Source organism: Melozone crissalis, unplaced genomic scaffold (genome assembly GCF_028551555.1).
Source record: "Melozone crissalis strain CALT ecotype California unplaced genomic scaffold, PUWL_Pcris_2 ptg000014l_1, whole genome shotgun sequence".
Lineage (NCBI taxonomy): Eukaryota > Metazoa > Chordata > Aves > Passeriformes > Passerellidae > Melozone > Melozone crissalis.
The window spans coordinates 18,861,390-18,879,105 of record NW_026535792.1 but is presented as its reverse complement, the minus strand read 5'-3'; the positions used below and the strand labels follow the sequence as shown (position 1 = coordinate 18,879,105).

General features: G+C 49.6%; 1 protein-coding gene and 3 non-coding genes across 4 annotated transcripts; 3 read left to right on the top strand and 1 right to left on the bottom strand.

Annotated features, from left to right (window-relative positions):
• Positions 1-4,411: 4,411 nt before the first annotated feature.
• TRNAG-UCC (transfer RNA glycine (anticodon UCC)) lies at positions 4,412-4,483 on the top strand. Its single transcript has one exon. It is a non-coding gene; the product is annotated as a tRNA-Gly (tRNA).
• A 2,740-nt stretch (positions 4,484-7,223) lies between these two features.
• TRNAM-CAU (transfer RNA methionine (anticodon CAU)) lies at positions 7,224-7,295 on the top strand. Its single transcript has one exon. It is a non-coding gene; the product is annotated as a tRNA-Met (tRNA).
• Positions 7,296-7,373: 78 nt separating this feature from the next.
• TRNAI-AAU (transfer RNA isoleucine (anticodon AAU)) lies at positions 7,374-7,447 on the top strand. Its single transcript has one exon. It is a non-coding gene; the product is annotated as a tRNA-Ile (tRNA).
• A 2,466-nt stretch (positions 7,448-9,913) lies between these two features.
• On the bottom strand, positions 9,914-17,598 carry LOC128934902 (mitotic-spindle organizing protein 2B-like). Its single transcript, XM_054272826.1, has 3 exons — positions 17,449-17,598; positions 17,227-17,369; positions 9,914-10,181 (listed from the first exon to the last, which is right to left on the bottom strand). The coding sequence occupies exons 1-3, from the start codon at positions 17,592-17,594 to the stop codon at positions 10,021-10,023; spliced, it is 450 nt and encodes a 149-aa protein (XP_054128801.1). The 5' UTR covers positions 17,595-17,598; the 3' UTR covers positions 9,914-10,020.
• Positions 17,599-17,716: the final 118 nt, after the last annotated feature.

The window sequence follows — 17,716 nt, the reverse complement described above, 5'->3', positions numbered from 1 at the left end:
ATTTGCAGTGACATCATTTTCTGTCCTTTTGTAGCCATTTCTGGATCTGTAGGCATGGCTACTGCCTGCATCCCTCTGATCACATACTGAATAAATTGCACTAAGCAAGGGATCATGCATGGTAAAAGATGAGAGTTGCTACAGCACATAAGAGGAAAAAAAAGCATTCCTTTAACCCACCATGAAAACATGTCCCATTTCCATCCTTTCCATGTTTGGATGGTACATGAGCTAACTTTCTTATTCCCTTTGCTGTTTGTTTTACCACTTTTCCATGGTCATCTATTTGCAAATGGCACTTTGAGTCATTTAATTTGCCACACACTTCCCCTCCTTCTGCTAATAGATAACCTACTGCCATTGAAATATTGCATTCCTCATCTGAGTGGATTGGTCAGCAAAACGGTCAAGGCTGTAGCCGACTGGTTGGTAATTATTTCAAGGACAGCTTGTAACCTAATGATCTGATTTAAATTATAAATGTGTTCTCTGGCACCTGATAATAATTCATTAGGATTCCATGTGGCTGCTCCATGGTGTTGTATAATTTACTCATGTGGCCATTCACCTTTTCCCCACTTCTGGGTGCTCCTTCCACCCAGGGCTGCATCAATTGACTGCTTTTCTCTAATTAGATCATCACATATCCTGATTCCTGACTGATTTCCCTGAAGCTGTGACAGCAGAAAGAACAACAGTCCAATATACCCTACACAACCAGGTTGGAGGTAACCTGTGATGAGCATGTTGGCCACAAATCCAGTAATGCCCAACCTCCTGGGCATGGATTGCCCTTCATTACCTCTGCCAAAATACCTCAACAATTTCCCAAGGGATTCTTTGAGATATCTCAGGATCATCATCCCTTTTTCCAGGACCCCTCCCTGGCTTCAACTGTGCACTGGCCCCTTCTGTGTAGGAACAAAGTTGGGCCTTGCATTACTGGAAGTGTTGTGCAACCTTTGCTTGGTTAGTTCCTGAATGAGAATGGCCATGTGTTTTCAGGGGAAGGAAAAACACATATCTCCACTGTGAAGATGCAGATAAGAAGCTGCCTAGTGGAGGTCAAGGGAGGTAACCACTTTCTGTCCTGGCATATTTGATGTGGAAGCACTTGCTTCAGTTTGTACAGTGATGGAGTTGGTATCCATCTTTGGAAGGTGATCTCCTGATAGATTCAATTTGGCATGAGCTATCCACATCTCAGAGGTGACCTTCTTGAAATTCTCCTAGCACACATCTTTCAAACAAGGTAAGCAGCTGCCCTGAGGCTTGGTGTGCACTGATCTCGTGCCCTGGGCAAGTAATGCCCAGTGATGGTGTTCTGTCACCTTTTGTGTGGGGTCAGTCCCCAGGTGTTTTGTATTTTGGAAAAGAGGATGCCAATTCTTTTGAGATGAGCTTGTAGTTCCTCTCTTTGGCAAAGCAAGCAGGTTCTGAGGCACACACTGGGTACTCTCACTGAGTGTAAAGGCCTTTCCCAATAGGCAGCTCTCTGGGTTAGAGCTGTTGAGCTGTCAAGTGGGAATGGAAACACCAAACTGCTGAGCTTTTTGTCCTGGTAGTTTTAGTGTGTGAGCAGTCCCTGGTGCTGCTCCATTTGGATCCTGACTCTGAGTCTGAAGGCTTAAGGTGGTACCCAGAGCTGAGAAGGGATGTGCTGAGAGCAGGGTGTGTGCTGGAAGTTTGATGGGTGCAGCTGAAGCTGTAGGCAGCAAGAGCTTTCTCAGCCAACTTCTTTGTGAGCTCTGGCTTTGACAAATATTTTCAAGCTTGTGGCCACACTCTGTGAGAGTGAAAAGATTTGTTAGGGCAAAGGAGTTTGTGTTGCCTTTTGAATGTGGTGCAGAGAAGGGTTTGCACTTTGAAGTGGAAGATCAGTGAAACCTTTTTGTCCTGATGTGGATGATTTGAGAGACGTTTGTTTCTTGGCTCTGTGCTCGGGGTGGTTTCCAGCTGGGCTCTGTGCATTTCCTTCTTTTGTGAGTCGACACCACCATCGTGTGGTTGTTTCCATGAGCGCTGAGGAAAAAGCCAAGCACTTTTGTAGCCCTGCCCCATTTGTGTGGGAGCAGTTTGTGGAAGAGCTCTGCCTTGGATCCTGGCTCTTGGTGTCTGACAGAGTGGGATCCTGCATGTACCGGTGAAAGAAGAGGAATTGTTTCATCTTTAGCTGTGCACAGCTTATAGGTTGCACAAGAAAAGGCAATTCCAGCACAGCATCTTTCTTTTAGTGTGTTTTCTTGTGTGATTGTGTGATCACCTGCTGAACATGTAACTCACACCCACTGAACTGCATCTGGCTCCATAGAGATGTGTCCTTTCCCTCAAGCTCCATGTACCATCTTACCCTCTCACTCTTGCACATCACAAACCCCTTCCAAATGTCCAGCAGGTATTCCCAAAGGAAACAAAAATCCAGTGCTAGCTTCATCTTCCCTTTGCAGTCTCTAATTAAACAAAACACACCAGTGATTTGCATTTGCCTTCTCAACTATATATATATATAGCATCATCACATTCTCTAAAGGCAGCAGGGTCCATCACTAAAGTGAAGCATTTCAGACTGAGAAATGTGCCAGGAAACAAAGCATTTGCTGACCTTCCCTCTTCCCTGTGAAACCTGATTTTCACAATGCAATCACTTTCAAACACCCTCATTGTTGCCTAATTGAAGCATCTGTATCTGTCAGAGAAGGAAGTGTCAGGACAAAAGCTTTATGAAATTACCCTCTTGCCTAGCAGCCTCTAAAGTGCACAAACGTGCTGGGACTGTGCACCTTCCTTCTCACATGTACAAATCAGACATTTCTGATTCTGGGTCATTTCTGGGTCTGTTCTAGACAGAAATGTGAGGGGCACACTGCCCAGCTTTGAGGCTGCCAAAGCTGGGCTTTGCAGAGCTCGGGGATGGCATGGCCCTGGCTGTCTCCCAGAGAGGGCTGGCTTTGCAGTGTCAGGGGCTCAGTGTCACTGGCACAGGGACTGCAGCATGTGGGTAATGAATCCCTGCTGGCCTCACCCTAGGGAGTCCCCCCAGGAGCAGCCATGGCATCAGTGTCACCTGCACACCCAAGGACCTGCAGCAGGTGTTCCACACCACGGCTGTGGCAGACACAGGGCCAGGCATGGGCACAGAAGGGACCATGGCACTGTCTGCACACTGTCCCTGCTGCTTCTCCTCCAGCTGCTGGGGGGCAGGGGATCCCATGGCACGGTGTGCACGCTGTCCCTGCTGATCCCAGACACCCTCTCCTGGAGCCAAGAGGCCACTGGGACACTGGGGGGACTTGGGGAAGGGAGGGACCATTGTGACACAGCAGGGCTGCACAGAATCCACAAACCTTTGAAGGTTCACCTGTGTGAAGCTTTTTCAAGGTGTGCTGTGACCCCATGGGATGCAGGAGACCCTTGTGATGCTGTGCAACTTCACAGAACTCACTGTGGCACTGTGACACCACAGAAACTCAGGGAACTTTGGAGACCATGGGAAAGCTATGGAACCTGACAGAAGCCTGGGGAGCACTGGGATGCTGTGGAACCTGGTGGAACTCAGAGCCCTAGTGACACTGTGGGACCAGGGAGACCCTAGTGAGAATCCACATGGGGAAAGAAAGAAGGGTCAGGAAGAGCAGAGAGACAATTCAGAATGCCATGCTGCTTTGGTTACTAGAATGTTGAGTGAAGCAGACAAGCTGATCCTGGGTAAGAGCAAGGAAATGTTGTGTTTAATGTTTGTTTGGGTTTTTCTTGTTACTCACTATGTGAACCTTTTTCAGTTGGCCAAACATTAATTTCCCCAATCTGAGTCTGCTTTGCCAACAATAGTATTTGCAAAGCCATGTCCCAGGGTTTGTTTTGTCCTGGAAGAATTCTCATCTTATTTTCTATGCTTCTCATTCACAGAAGGTGGAGCAGGAGAGAGCAGCTGGGTGAGCAGCTGACTGTGCTTACCCCACCACAGGCATGGACCCCCAAATGCACCTACATGGCACAATGTGTGTGGGGAGTGATGCTGTCACTGGCGTCCCCTACAGCACCACCAGCACCCACATAAACAAGGGAGACTGTCTGACCCTTTTCTTGGTCTCTGGCTGCTCAGGGCTGGAGATTGGTGCAGGACACTCAGATCCATCTCTCCCAGACACACCCCATAGGTCTGTGCAGCCTGTGCCTGCAGCTCAATCCTGATCTGTCCAGGGTCCTGCTCCAAGCCTGGGCACCTCCTGGGGCTGATCTCCTCAAGTCGATGTCTAGCCCAGCTTGAGTTTTCCAGGCATTATCTCACCCACAGAAACACCCGTCTCTTGGCAGCCTGTAGAAGCGCACAGAGCAGTGGAAGGAGTCGGCGTGCACCTGGAGCTGGGTGGAATGTGACCTGTGGGAGCAGGCACCACCTCCCCACACAGATGCGTTGGTGGTATAGTGGTGAGCATAGCTGCCTTCCAAGCAGTTGACCCGGGTTCGATTCCCGGCCAACGCAGAACAAATTTTGTTCTCTCACCTGCTCCCGAATGGAAGCCCAGACGCCGCGAGCCTTCTCGAGCCTCTGTCTCGCTGCATGACGAACCTCAGCTTCTTGCCTGTCCTCCTTTCCCTACCATGACACACCTGTTCTCATGGACAGGTTTCTTCTCACCACCTCCACTACCCTTTCCCGGGATTCAGGTGAGGGTCATGCAAAACGTGTATCCAGCATCAGCTCTTGGGGCCTAGGAGGATACTGTGCTTTCAGCAGTTTATTTTTCCTGCTGAGCTGGCTCTGTTGGAACAGGCTGAGAGGGATTTTAGGGTTACTGCTGCCGCTGGTTGCACCTGACAAGAGAAGCATGCTGCTGTGGCATGTTAATGATGGAGACTGACAGTGCCCAGGTGGGGACCCAGGCATGAACTGCACTGCATGAGGCCAGTTCTGCAATTTGGGGGATTGTGGGAGGAGGCCTGTTCTATATAAAATGTCTCAGTGTATCATTGGGGTGAAATTGCTCTCCATCCTCCACCTTTTCCATCTCTGCAGTGCCAGCTTTAACAAATGACAAATGCTTTGTCATTCCCCTTCAGAGGGGATGCTGGTACATACAATGTCTGTGTTCACAACACACAGTAATTTCATATGTATGACTCTTTCTTGAATACAAACTGTGGCACATGTGGGAATTTCATTTGGAATGGCCTGGTTAGCAATCATGACTGCGTGTTTCAGACACCCAATGTCACCAACCCACAGGCAGGGCTGCTGTTCTTATTGGGGCTTCTTGCAACTTAGATACTCCCTCACTTTCCTAGGGACCAAGGTGAGGCTGACCAGCCTGTAGCTCTCTGGGGCCTCTTACCCTTTTCAAAGACAGGAGTCTTTTGCCTTGTTTTGGTCCTCAGCCATCTCTCCCAGTCACCATGATCATTCACTTATTGAAAAAGGCCTGACAATGACATCAGCCTGTGCTGTCAGCACTCGTGGGTTCATGGGCAGGTTCACGGACAGGGGGATTGGAACTAGATAATCTTTAAGGTCCCTTCCAACCCAAACCATTCCATGTTTCTGTAATTCTCTGATTCTATAAGTTATGTATGTCTGTTATTCCCTTCCTTCACCAAGGATGCACCATCCTTACCCCAGAGCCCCTCGGGGCTGGGATTCCTGAGGCCTGGTTTGCAAGTGAAGACCAAGGCAGAGGAGTCATTCAGTGCATCAACCTGTTCCATGTCCTGCCTCACCAAGCTCCCAGCTCAGTCACCAGTGGGCTGTGTGTGCCTTTTGTCACATGGGTGCTTACAGAAACTTCCTTGCTGTCTTTGACATCCCTGACCAGATGCAATTCCACTTCAGCTCTCGCTATCATAACTGCACTGCTGCATGCTCAGGCAGAGCATGAATATTTGAATAATAATAATTGTTAATTAGCCTATGCACTTTTGTCCTGTAAACTGCCAGCCAGATGCTTTAGGGAATATATCTGCATGGCCAATCAAAACACTTCCACCCACACCCAGGCATGCACATACACATCCCACATACTGCAGGAATCCTCTGAAGAGAAGGCAGAGGCCAGGAGCCCTGGAGGCTCAGGGGAGGATGATGGAGCACTGGTTCACAGCTATTGCAAAAAAACCCCAAAATCATCTCGATATGGAAAGGAACTGCAGGTGTTCATTGTTTAATTTTGACAAAAGAGCAAAAACTAGAACAACCAGTTGTATGTATAGAAACCTAGAACCAGAGCAGGGGTAAGCACATGGGTGACATCCTCAGCTTGTCCTCAGAATGAATCACATCACAGAGCTGACAGCACATCCTCATATTGTGCCTGAGTCCTGCTGCCACAGAGCTGCTGTGAACACAGTGGTGCTGTCCAAAGCAGACACAAGGTGTGTGATGTACTGAGCAGCCCCAGTCCCAGGCTTTGTGTTCTCATCTAGGTTTTTTCCCAAAATATTTATATCTCCCACTGACAGCAGTTTGGGAAACCATGCTCTGAATTTGTGAGAAATGTCTGCAAAAATCCACCCACCTGGCTTCTTATATGTTCCCCATAAGACACTTGCCTGTTTTCCTAAAATCTGATGGATGGGTGGTTGTGTACCACAGGTGAATGGTGGCTGCTACCAGGCAAGCCAAAAAGCAGAAAATACCAGATGGGCTTTGTCTCTGTTCTTCTTTCAGCAGCATAGTGGGGACTTGTAGCAGGACATCCCCGGTGTGGTAATAATTAGCATTGACTCCATTATTCCAGAAGGCTGATCAATCAATTTATTATAATGTACTTATTAAGAAATTCATCACCCTTACAGACTGGTACAGTTTGACCCACTTGGTCCCTTTAAGTAAAACACCATCATCAGTGGTCAACCAAGAAATCAAGCTTTGGTAAACAAATCTCCATAACACATTCCACATGTTCACAACGGGTGCATCAAGTGAAGATAAGAATTGTTTCTCATTCTTTTCTCTGATCTTCTCCCAGCCTTCCCCAGGACAATGCCTGGGAAAGTTTTGCCTGTTGCTCTCTGTGACCAGAGAGCGGCTGCCACAGGGGTGGTTCCTGGGAGGAGGTGAAAGCTAACAGCAAGTGGGGCACCACAGTGTGTTATATTCGCTGTTCCCCGTTTTGGGGCTAACGGGGTGTTCCTGTCACCCTGCACGGGCTGTTAGTGCTGCTGGGGTTGCAGGGCAGGGTGGAATTATAGATGGGAATATCTACTTGTGAAAGGGATGGATGACGGACAGCAGAGTGGCGCAGCGGAAGCGTGCTGGGCCCATAACCCAGAGGTCGATGGATCGAAACCATCCTCTGCTAAGAACGTTTTTGCTCCTTTTCCAGAAGGCGGAGCCATGGCCGGAGCACCAGGTGGTGGCGCAAGGATTCCCCCAGCGCGGCCGGTTAGCTCAGTTGGTTAGAGCGTGGTGCTAATAACGCCAAGGTCGCGGGTTCGATCCCCGTACGGGCCAGCTTAGCTTTTCGTGAGAAATCTTAATTTTTTTTTCTTCCCTTCCGGCCCTCTCCTTTGTGGCAATGATGGCGCAGGGAAATAGTCTGTAGGAAAACAGGGATCCTGCCTGTGCTGCTCAGCCCTGACGGATGGTCTGGAAGAGCTTCTAGATTCTCCCCCTGTTCTCCCTACTCCACCTTTTGCAGGTGTTCATTCCAGTTAAGGATAAACTGCACCAGGTGCTCATGGCAGGTACATCATCTCCAGCAGCCCTCAGACCTGGCAGTGACCTCAGCTGTGCCATGGCTGGGTTCAGGTGTGCAGCACTAACCACTGCACCTGCTGCTGCTGGGCAGGGGCTGAGGGTCACACCTCGGCCAGCAAGGTTTGTTGTGGCCATCTGATGACAGGTAAGAATCAGCTGGGGTACAGATGGAGCCTTGGTGGGCAGGCAGGGCAGTGGAGTCAGTTATCCTGAGAGAAGGACTCTTGGGGTCTCCCCTTGTGTCAGGATACTGCCCCAAGGTCACTCTGTGAGATGGAGAGCCCTCAGTTTATGGGGTGAGTGTTTGCACATTCTGTGTTACCCTTCTAAAATCCTGAGAATTCGGAAGTCACTCAGGTAGTACAAATTCCACTTGACATCACACATCTCTGTGCAAATATTGACAGAGCCTTAATTAGTTTGATTTGCTTATCTGCTTTAACTGCTTTATAAGGCAAAGCTCATAAATCTGTGGATTCTATAAGCCTCCTTGGCAATGCTACAGTCAACGTTGCCCATTTAAACAATGAATAGTCAGAAAGCAGGTTTGCACAGGAAATGCATCAGTCAGTGTCCTGCCCTAAGGACCCTAAGAGTGACAAATGTCCATGTCCCCCACTTTCAGCCACCAGCAAGGCTCAGTGTGTAACCCCAGGAGGCACAGGCTGTCTGTAATCCCACAGTGGCAGAGGGGCATTAGATGCCACCCAGGCCATCATATCCTCATCCCTTTATTTTCCCACATTTATGGCTCTCCAAAACCACCTTGGTCCCTCCTTTTCCCCACTCTTCATTCCTCCCCTGAACGTCCCATAAGCCACAACCTGAAATTGCTCTTTCCTTGTATCCCACAGTGTGACTTTGCCCCTAGTGAGGGACCAGCTGTGACCTGCAGTGGCCCCATTCACCCACTGGCTGGGCTGGGAGCCAGCTCTGAGCCCAACAAGAGCAGCTGGGACAGGGAATCCCTGGCACTGTGGAGGTTCCCAGGGCTACTCCACCTCCCCCTGCTTATCTTCATTGCAGAACATGAGCTCTTAACCACCTAACCTAATGCTCTCATGGGGTAGGAGTGTTCCCTGCAGCCCTGGCTGACCCTAAAACCCTTCAAAAACACCCCACATCCTGCCCTGTCCCTTCCAGTGTCCCTGACAACCTCAGGGGACCTACAGCCCCCAGGACATTGAGCTGAAGTGGCACAGAGGGCAGCCCTGCCCCAAGGTGCTGCACCCCAGCCAAGCCCCAGCTCACTGCAGCTCCCAGCAGCATCTCCAGCCCTGCAGAGCCTGCAGAGAACAAGGCTGAGGGAATGAGAGGGGCTCAACATGGGGTGGGGGGTGACAGGGGCCAGGGAAGTGGCCCCAAGAAGGGATGTCAGGGCTGTAGCTGGAGCTCAGACATGGGATGCAGCTCTGGGTTCTCAGGTGGGGCCACTCTTGAGCACTGACATTCTAGAACATCAACCTTCTTCTTTGGGTGCCTCTTCACTCCAGGGACTGATCCCATGGGACTGTATCAAGCGGGAGAGGCCAAACTCTGTTCTCCTGCTGCCCAGCATTGTGACCATCCCTTGTGTCTGGCTACCTCCTTCAGGCCTCTGAACTCCAGCACCTCAGTTTTACCAAGGTGAGCAGCTGCACTTCGTTATTTGATCAGAGTAGGAGAAACCCAGACCTTGCAAATCTCATTTTAGCATCTGTTGAAGCAGGCCTGTGAGAGGGAGATCTTGAGTTTAGGAATCACCATCTATCTCCCATAGAATGGAGGCACTTTCTCCTAATTAGGGACATGGAATTCATCAGCAGCCCCTGAGCTCCCAGAGCCATTAGGAGGCACCCTACTGCCTGGAGACCTTTTGGAACCATGCCTGGTAACACCTGAGCTCCAAGAAACCCACTCACCTGTTCTAGGTACTTGGATATGTCCTGCCCTAAGTGATGGAGCTGTTCCCTCCCTTATCTGGCCCAACTTCCTCCTCTGACCTGGCTCCTGAGGCAAAGGGGGCTGTAATGCTTTGTGAATGAATAATCACGTCAGCACCACTGGGAGGACAGAACCTGGGATTATGTCTTGGGAGAGATCAATCTGGTTTCAGATATTGTAATATATGCTGTAAAGAGGCAGATGGGGAAACAGGAAAAGCCAAATGCAGGAACATTTCCAAGCAGCCTGCATGGCCAAAGGAAGTTTTGGAAATAAGAACCAACAGCTCTGTTTTTTGTATTACAAATCATGGCTTTAGTTTAATACATACAACACAGGCAGCTTTAACAAGCACAATTTACAATCATTGTCAAGCACTGCAATCCATGTGTTCCAAGGCTCCTTCAGGCACTGCTGCCTGCCCCGCTGCCCTTGCCAGAGGCCGCTGCCTTCTGCGCGCGGCTGGCGCTCGGCTGCCGGGGCATCCTCTGGGCAGATCCTTCCCGGCTGCTTCTCTCTGCCAGAACCTGGGAGCCACCCACAGCACAGCTGCTTTTATTCCTCCCTGAATAAACAAACACATCCATGAGCTTTCACATCCCAGCCCCAGCATCCCCACACAGCAGCTAGGCACAAGCGTTCCCTCAGGAAGCATGCAGGAGGCAAAATTCCATTAATGTCACAAACATCTCTAGCATCCAGTGCACAAAGCAAATTGGTGAATTCAGCCCAACAGGTATTGGTGCCACTAAACCCAAAGAAGTGACAGTAGAAGCATTTTTAATTCTCATGAGGTTTAATCTCCCAAGTAACCAGCCACTTTGTTCCAGTCATTGCTCACAGGAACAGCAGCACAGCAAACAGCACTGCTGGAACACCAAGAGTTTCCAGCACCTCGAGCTGGGATAAGTGAAAGGATGTGCCAGTGTCCACTGGTGTCTGAGACTGCTGCCACATCATCAGATCACACACACCTCTCTCCCTATCACTTCTGTCATTCAATGAGCAGATCTGGATTTCCTGTCATCTCTTGGGGTTCTCAGGAACTCAGACTTCTACACAGGATTTCAGATGTTCTCACAGAGCTCAGGAGGTGAGAGTTCCCCTCCTGGAGGCACAGCTGATGGGCTCCAACAGGCAGGGTGTGAGCAGGGAGCAGCAGTGGGTACAAAGATAGAAACTGAGCGAGGCAAGGGGCAACAGGATCCTGACAGAGGAGAGAGGGACAGACTCACTGTTGCTGAGGGGATGAGGGACACTGACTTTTCCTGCCACTCCCTCAGGTGAGAAGTAGGACTCCCTTTAGGAAAGAGAATAAAAGGAACATGATGTACAGCTTTTACTAAAGATGGCAATCTCCATAAAGCATCATAAAATGAGGAAACAAACCAGGGATACAGTGGGCTGTAGCTACATGCAAACAATTAAAATGAAGAGTGACATTTTGGCAGCCACTCACAGTGCAACCTGCACAATATCACCAGCTGCTCTACACTCTAGAGTCTCCATGGACATGATCTTGGGTCATCTGTGCTATGGACAGCCCACAGTTACTCACCAGACCATCCTGTCTCCTTGGAGCAGCTGTCTGGGGGCAGGACTCACATCAACACTACCAGCTAACACTTTGATGCACCAGCAAGACAACCTAAGAACTTCCAAGCAGGATCAAGTGGCTGTTATTGATCCATAAAATTTGGGTGGCACAAAAATCCATTCACTTATCCCAGCCAAGCCAGGTGCTCTTGGTAACTCTCTTCTTGTGAAGCAGGGCAGTTTTGTGCCAGCAGCCACCACCCCAGGTCAGCCTTGCCAGCTGTGCTGTAGCTCAGGCACCTTAAGCAGCTTCACCAAAGCAAGTGCTGTGGATGAAAACAAACACAGTGCACAAAGGTAAGATGTGATCTCACAGTATTTGAGAGAACAGTGGCAGGAGGAATAAAAGCATTATTCACCATGATGCTTTTAGCTGTCCTGGACACGTCCCCAGTGTCCTCCCCTTCTCCCATGCATCTGTCTGCTGAGAGAGCAGGTCCTGAACCCACCCACAACTGCAGCTGTGTGCACACCCTCACTGGTACCCTAAAACACTCCTGGAGTGGGGCCCTCCATGTTCTGACCAAAACAACTTGGGGAGGAAGAGTCATTGGGCTGAAGAGAAGCTGGGCTCAAAGCACAGGCCCTCCATCCCATAGCCTTGAATCACAGTAGAACAAACCAATTAAACTGCATAAATACCCAGAATATTTCTGGAAGCAGCCTCTGCAAACCCATGTACCAGACAAGGACAGCTTCTGAAGCGTGCAGGGACAGACATGGTTTGTGCTTCTCTCAGTTACACTGTCACAGATAACAGATTCAATTACCACAAAGCACAAAAGCAGCTCAATGAACATCAACTCTCTGTAATTCAAGTACTACAGAGGAACAAAAGGACTTCACTGATACTTTCCTTGCTGACTGTCATGGTTTGACACTGGACAGATGCTAGGCACCCACAAAAGCCTTTCACTCACCCTGCCATGTTACACCCCTGCAGTGTCCCTCACTTTTCTCTGAGAGCTCTGTTGAGTCTGATTTTTTTAGTGTTTATTTAATAGGGTGGGGGGAAAGAATGAATTGTCACTCAGTTATAATTCAAACTTGTATCTCATTACTGTGCAGCAAAACCACATGACAAATCTGGCATTTACAGTATTCCTCTAAATCCTTTTTCTTCTGTCAGGTCTTGCCTTGCAGACCATGAAAAGGAGGGAAAAGAAAAGCTTGATAACCAGCCTGAAAAGACATATTGAAAAAATTATGGCAGTGCAAGAGAGAGGAAAGCTCAGAGCCTCAGGGAAGCCTGCAAACCTCCTGCAGGAAAAGTGTGACAGGGGACAGACCTCCATGGCCACCCATTCTTCTGGGACTAGAGCCACAGCAGGTTGTGAGTATTCCAGCCTAGACTTTTTGCAATTTACTCCTGGGATAAGGAAGAACAGATAAAAGCTGTTTGTCTGCTGTTTCTGCTGAAGCAGAAAAGACTACTTCCCTACCCATCACCTGTATTTTGAGAGGTTCAACTTTTATTAATACCTCCTGGGAGGGGAAAGGTACAGGAACTTTTAACCAAGGCAATTTCAGCCATCCCAGAAAGCACAGTACAGCTGAGAAATTTTCTGTCAGTTCTAAAATAACTGACATAATGATAATTTCTGTGCCAGAAGATAACAGAGGTCTATAAATTGAAGCTAGTTGGTTGCCTACAATACAGAAAAAATATTCATTTTGGAATGTGAACCTGGGGGAAGCAACAACTTCACATCAGGAATGCTCTGTGCACAGAACCTGTCCCATGCATTTACCATGTCCATCATTAGACAAAACATGAATCAAAGCCTCTCATCCAAAAGGTTTAAACTCTATTGTTTATGGTAGGAGAAGCTGGGGGGAGTGAGAGTTGCAGGGTAAGATCCAGAAGGCAACCTAACTGCCCCTCAGTGACTGCAGGAAGTCCAATCATTGGAGTGGTATTGATGGAGAGCTGGAAAAAACACGAGTATGAGCAACTAAGTAAGAAAACCATGATGAGGATTCTGTAAGTCCTTTAATTAGTCCTATATAAGTCACCAATAGGTCATTCTACAGATCTTTCTTCAGAGAAGATATGCAGACCACCAAGTGTCTGGGAATATTTTCAGGTGCAAGGCACACATCACCACCACTCACACCCCCTGGGGATATTTCATTTACAATTAAAGCATAATAGCCAGTATAACCCACAGGAAAATTCACTGCATGATGTATAAACCCCAGATTAAATAAATGTAAGATAAATCCTTTGCATATCCAAGGGGATTCCCTCTGCCATATTAGAGCCTTACACAGAATTCTCCTTGTCAGCATTATCTTTATCTCCTTAATACAGAAGTCCACACTACAAATCCCACATCAGGGTGAACCCTGAGATACCTCAAGGCTGAGTGGAAGAGCAATGCAAAGCAGCTGGCATGGCAGACCCAAGAGTCTGACAGTCACCACTGCAAAAGGCTGCTCACAGCCAAAGACAGGCTGCACAAAGGGAAAGAAGCAAGTGAGGAAAAGGGATAAACAGGAAAGGATAAAACCCCACAGAGATGGCAAGCAGAACACACAAGAAGGACAAAGTTAGCAGCAAGCTGTGTTATACACTGAGGAATATTTATGAAACAACTGAACAGCAACACTTACAATTCTGAGGCCTTGACTGCATCTAAGTATTTACACAGGAATTAAGCAGTTAAAAATGCAGGGGCAGAAAAGGACTTGTGATTGTCCACAGCATATTTTTCCACACAGACCATAAAAACTCACCATGAGAACCTCTGACAGAGCCCATGGCTGGTGATGGGCTCAGTGTTTTTTCCAACAGGCACTGGAGTTTGTGAGAGTTTCCCTGGGCAGGAGAGCATTCTGACCCTGCTATGCACAACTCCTTTCCTCCTGTGTCAATTAGCTCCTTGCAGCCCTAAAATCCACACACCAAGTGACAGCCCCACAAAGGAGACAGGCTTTGAAAAGCAAGCTCATGTTAACAACACATTCAGAAGAGAAATTAGCTGGGGCAAAGCTTCAGGAAGTAATTTTATGGGAAGACACTCTCTGGGGAAATGGGGAATGTGAAAAAGAGGTTGGAGTGCAGAAAGTGAGAGAAGCATCAAAGACTACTCATCAGCCTAAAAAAAGAGCAGGGCACTGATTATGCATTTGTATAGAGAGGTAGAAAACTGCAGGGAACCAGCAGGGACTTGAGGGTTGGCTGATGGAGACAGAAAGCACAGAAATATGTGAGAAAATGGATGACTTAATTACACATACGTCTAGTCTAGCCAAACTCATCACTGTCCTTAACCCTGCCCCTCACACACACACAAAGGACACCTGGGAAATTCCTTCTATTTCAATCCAGCACTTTCCCTCCCAAATGAAATGCTGAGGGACCATTTTGAATGAAGCTTAAATTAAGCTGCATCCAGCTAAATATGCCAGATGGATGCTGCAATACCCACACAGAGCAATTTGCAGGCAGCTGTCAGGGATTCAGTTACCAGCCAGCACAGAAGGCCATGGCTGTGTGCTGTGGGAAAATACAGAGCTACTGATTTCAGACTCCCTGATGCTTCATCAGCACAAAAGCTGAAATAACCACAGGGATCCCCCAGCACCAGTAGTGCTGATCAGAACTGCTGCATCAGCCTTATTTCAGCTGGTTTTTAAAGCCTCCTGCACCATGATGTGCTGGGAGGCCTCAGCCAGATCTCATTCCTGATACAAGTGGGGCAGAGCAGGCTTGGGTGGGACCAGGATTCCCTGAGCCACTTGTCTGCCTCCTGACAGGGCAGGGAGTGCAGGGCTGAGCTGAAAGGCACCAAGCAGCTGGAGAAGCTGGCACAGGACAATGCTGCTCTTGTCACAAGCACAGACCTTGGGCTGCAATCACAAAAACAAGTCCCAGCAATGCAGAAGACGCATCTCCCCTAGCAAATGCCTGGTCCTGCATGGAAGCTGCAGCATCTTCTTCTTAAATGGAAGCAGCACCTTCCAACAAGAGATTGCAGAGCCAACAGCAGGCAGCACTTAGATTCTCCCTCCTTACAGCAGCTCCCAAAGGGAAAGGAGGCAAGGCAAGGCAAACCCACCAGTCCTGCAGAACAGATCCACCCCCAGACACCCCAGTGACACTTACCCACTCCTGAAGGATGCACTTGGACTGTGCCCACAATGAGAAAGCTCAGTGAAAGACAAGTGATTCTTTTTCAAGTTAAGGATGGTAAGTTTAGATCAGGTATTGGAAAGAAATTCTTGTCTAGGAGGGTTGTGAAGTCCTAGAACAGACTGCCCAGAGCAGCTGTGGCTGCCCCATCCCTGGAAGTGTCCAGGAGCCACCTGGGATAGTGGAAGGCGTCCCTGACCATGGCAGGGAGTGGAATGAGATGAGCTTTAAGGCCCCTTCCAACCCAAACATTCCCTGATTCTGTGATCCTTACAAGGAGGATTGGACAAAATACATCCTTCATATCAACAGGATCTTACCAGCACTTCTTATACTCACAGAAATGAAAACACAGGACTAAAGTTGTGATAAGCCCCTGCTGAGCTTAAATTCTGCCTAAAGCATTTTCTGAGCTTCAGCTTTTCAGTGACAATTTTATTCACACAGGAATTAGCTGATGTCAGCAGATGCTGTGTGACAGCAAAGTCACCTGGGCTGGCAGAAACTAAAGAGAGAATTCACTCTCACTTTCATTCAAACTGAGTTAGGGCTCTAATTTAACACAAGCTTACAGAAAACCAAAAACCTGACACAGCTGGGAAGACCAAGCCTTCTGACAAGGTATAGAGTGCTGTCCATTGCAATTTGGTCAGAAATGAATGTGAAAAGAAAGAGGAGGCCCAAGTGCCTCTTCACCACCATTACCAAGCAACAGCTTTGCAGAGGGCAAATCCAAGCTTAGCATTTCATGTTTGACCACATCTGCAGCACAACTGTGGCTTGATGGGCACAATCTTCCTGTTTCAGCAATTCCAGTGCATTAACTTGCACCAAGGACATATTTTCATCTTGGGAAATAAGGCAGCAGTTGGCCAAATTGGCTGCTGAAAGCCAAACTAATACCAGAAATATTTACCACAAATAACACCACAAGAGAAATTAACTTTTCCACTGTGAATCCAGGCTTAGTGACAGCAGATTTTAGTTACTTATTTTTAAACCTTTTGGAAGTAATCCACTGAGTTGGCAAACCAAAAGTCACTTCAGGGAGTAAATAGAAATTTTATTAGAACTGGCTAGGAATAAAATAAAATTATATATATATTTACATATATATGTGGCACAAGTTCAGGGCTATGGTTGTTACTGTCCATGGACATTAGAGTATTAAGGAGAGATAAATACATTCAAAAGCAGTAACTGCTTTAGCTGACAGCCTTCTACTTCATCTTCCCACACAAATACCATCTCCAGAGGATGGAAACCGCTGGATGAGTGTTAGAAACCACCATGCACAGGGGGATAAAGGAAGCAACACAGCTTTCCTCCTTTTCCAGGAATTCCTCGTGGCCGGGAAACTTTGACTTTTTTTGAGTTACATACAAAGAAAGCAGTACTGAATAATACCGTAGATTAAAGTGAATTTTTTTTCTGGTAAGGGCTCGGCGAGCAGAAGTAGCATAAGTACCGCAGCAACCTCTCCCCAAAACCCATGAACATTAAGACAAACGGGCTCGGGCCGGGGCTCACCCGGAGCGGGCCCCTCCGGGCAGAGCCGGGCCGGGGCTCACACGGAGCGGGCCCCTCCGGGCAGAGCCGGGCCGGGGCTCACCCGGAGCGGGCCCCTCGGGCCGGGCCAGGGCTCACACGGAGCGGGCCCCCCGGGCAGAGCCGCTCCCCGAGCTCGGCCGAGCGGCCCGCGGGCCCCTTCCCGCGGCGGCCCGGGCACGGGGCAGCGCCAGGCGCGTTCCGGGTCGCAGCGGCCGCAGCGTGGGCCCGGGGGCCGGCGGGCTCCGGCCGTGCTCGGGGAGCTCCGCCCGGGAGCTGCCCGGGGAAAGGCCCCGTCCGCCCCGCTCCGCCCCCGCCCGCCGCGTACCTCGGCTGTCGGCGGGGATCGGCGCGGGCGCGGCGGGGCCGCTCTCGGCTGCCGGCGGGAGCCGCTGCCCGGCGCACATCGACTTCAGCACCTGGAACACGGCGAGCGGCGCCACGTTCATGCGCAGCAGGTCCAGCAGCACCCTGCGGGGGACACCGGCAGCGCCCGTCACAGGGGGCTCCGGCCTCACCGGCGGCTCCCGGGGCTCCTCCCACCGCTCACCGGAACACCTCCGGATCCAGCCCGCTGCCCGCCGCCTGCGCCAGTTCGAACAGCTCCGCTTCCTCCGCGCTCAGCAGCTGCTTCCGCCGCAGCCGCGTCTCCGCCATCGCCGCCGGCGCCGCCATTCCCGCCGGCCCCTCCGACATGGCTGCGGGGCCACGCCCCGGGCCCGGCCTCCTCACACCAGGACACGCCCCCACACTGCTCAGCCCCGCCTCCGCCGGCCCGGCTCGGCTGCTCCCGGCGCGGCCGGCAGGTGGCGCTCCAG

Excerpts from the sequence above, each read along its gene's own strand:
- LOC128934902 (XM_054272826.1), bottom strand. The coding sequence starts at position 17,594 with ATGTCGGAGGGGCCGGCGGGAATGGCGGCGCCGGCGGCGATGGCGGAG. Across the intron at positions 17,370-17,448 it reads CTGGATCCGGAGGTGTTCCG|GGTGCTGCTGGACCTGCTGC; the intron begins GTGAGCGGTGGG and ends TGTCCCCCGCAG. Across the intron at positions 10,182-17,226 it reads GATCCCCGCCGACAGCCGAG|GGAGGAATAAAAGCAGCTGT; the intron begins GTACGCGGCGGG and ends TTGTTTATTCAG.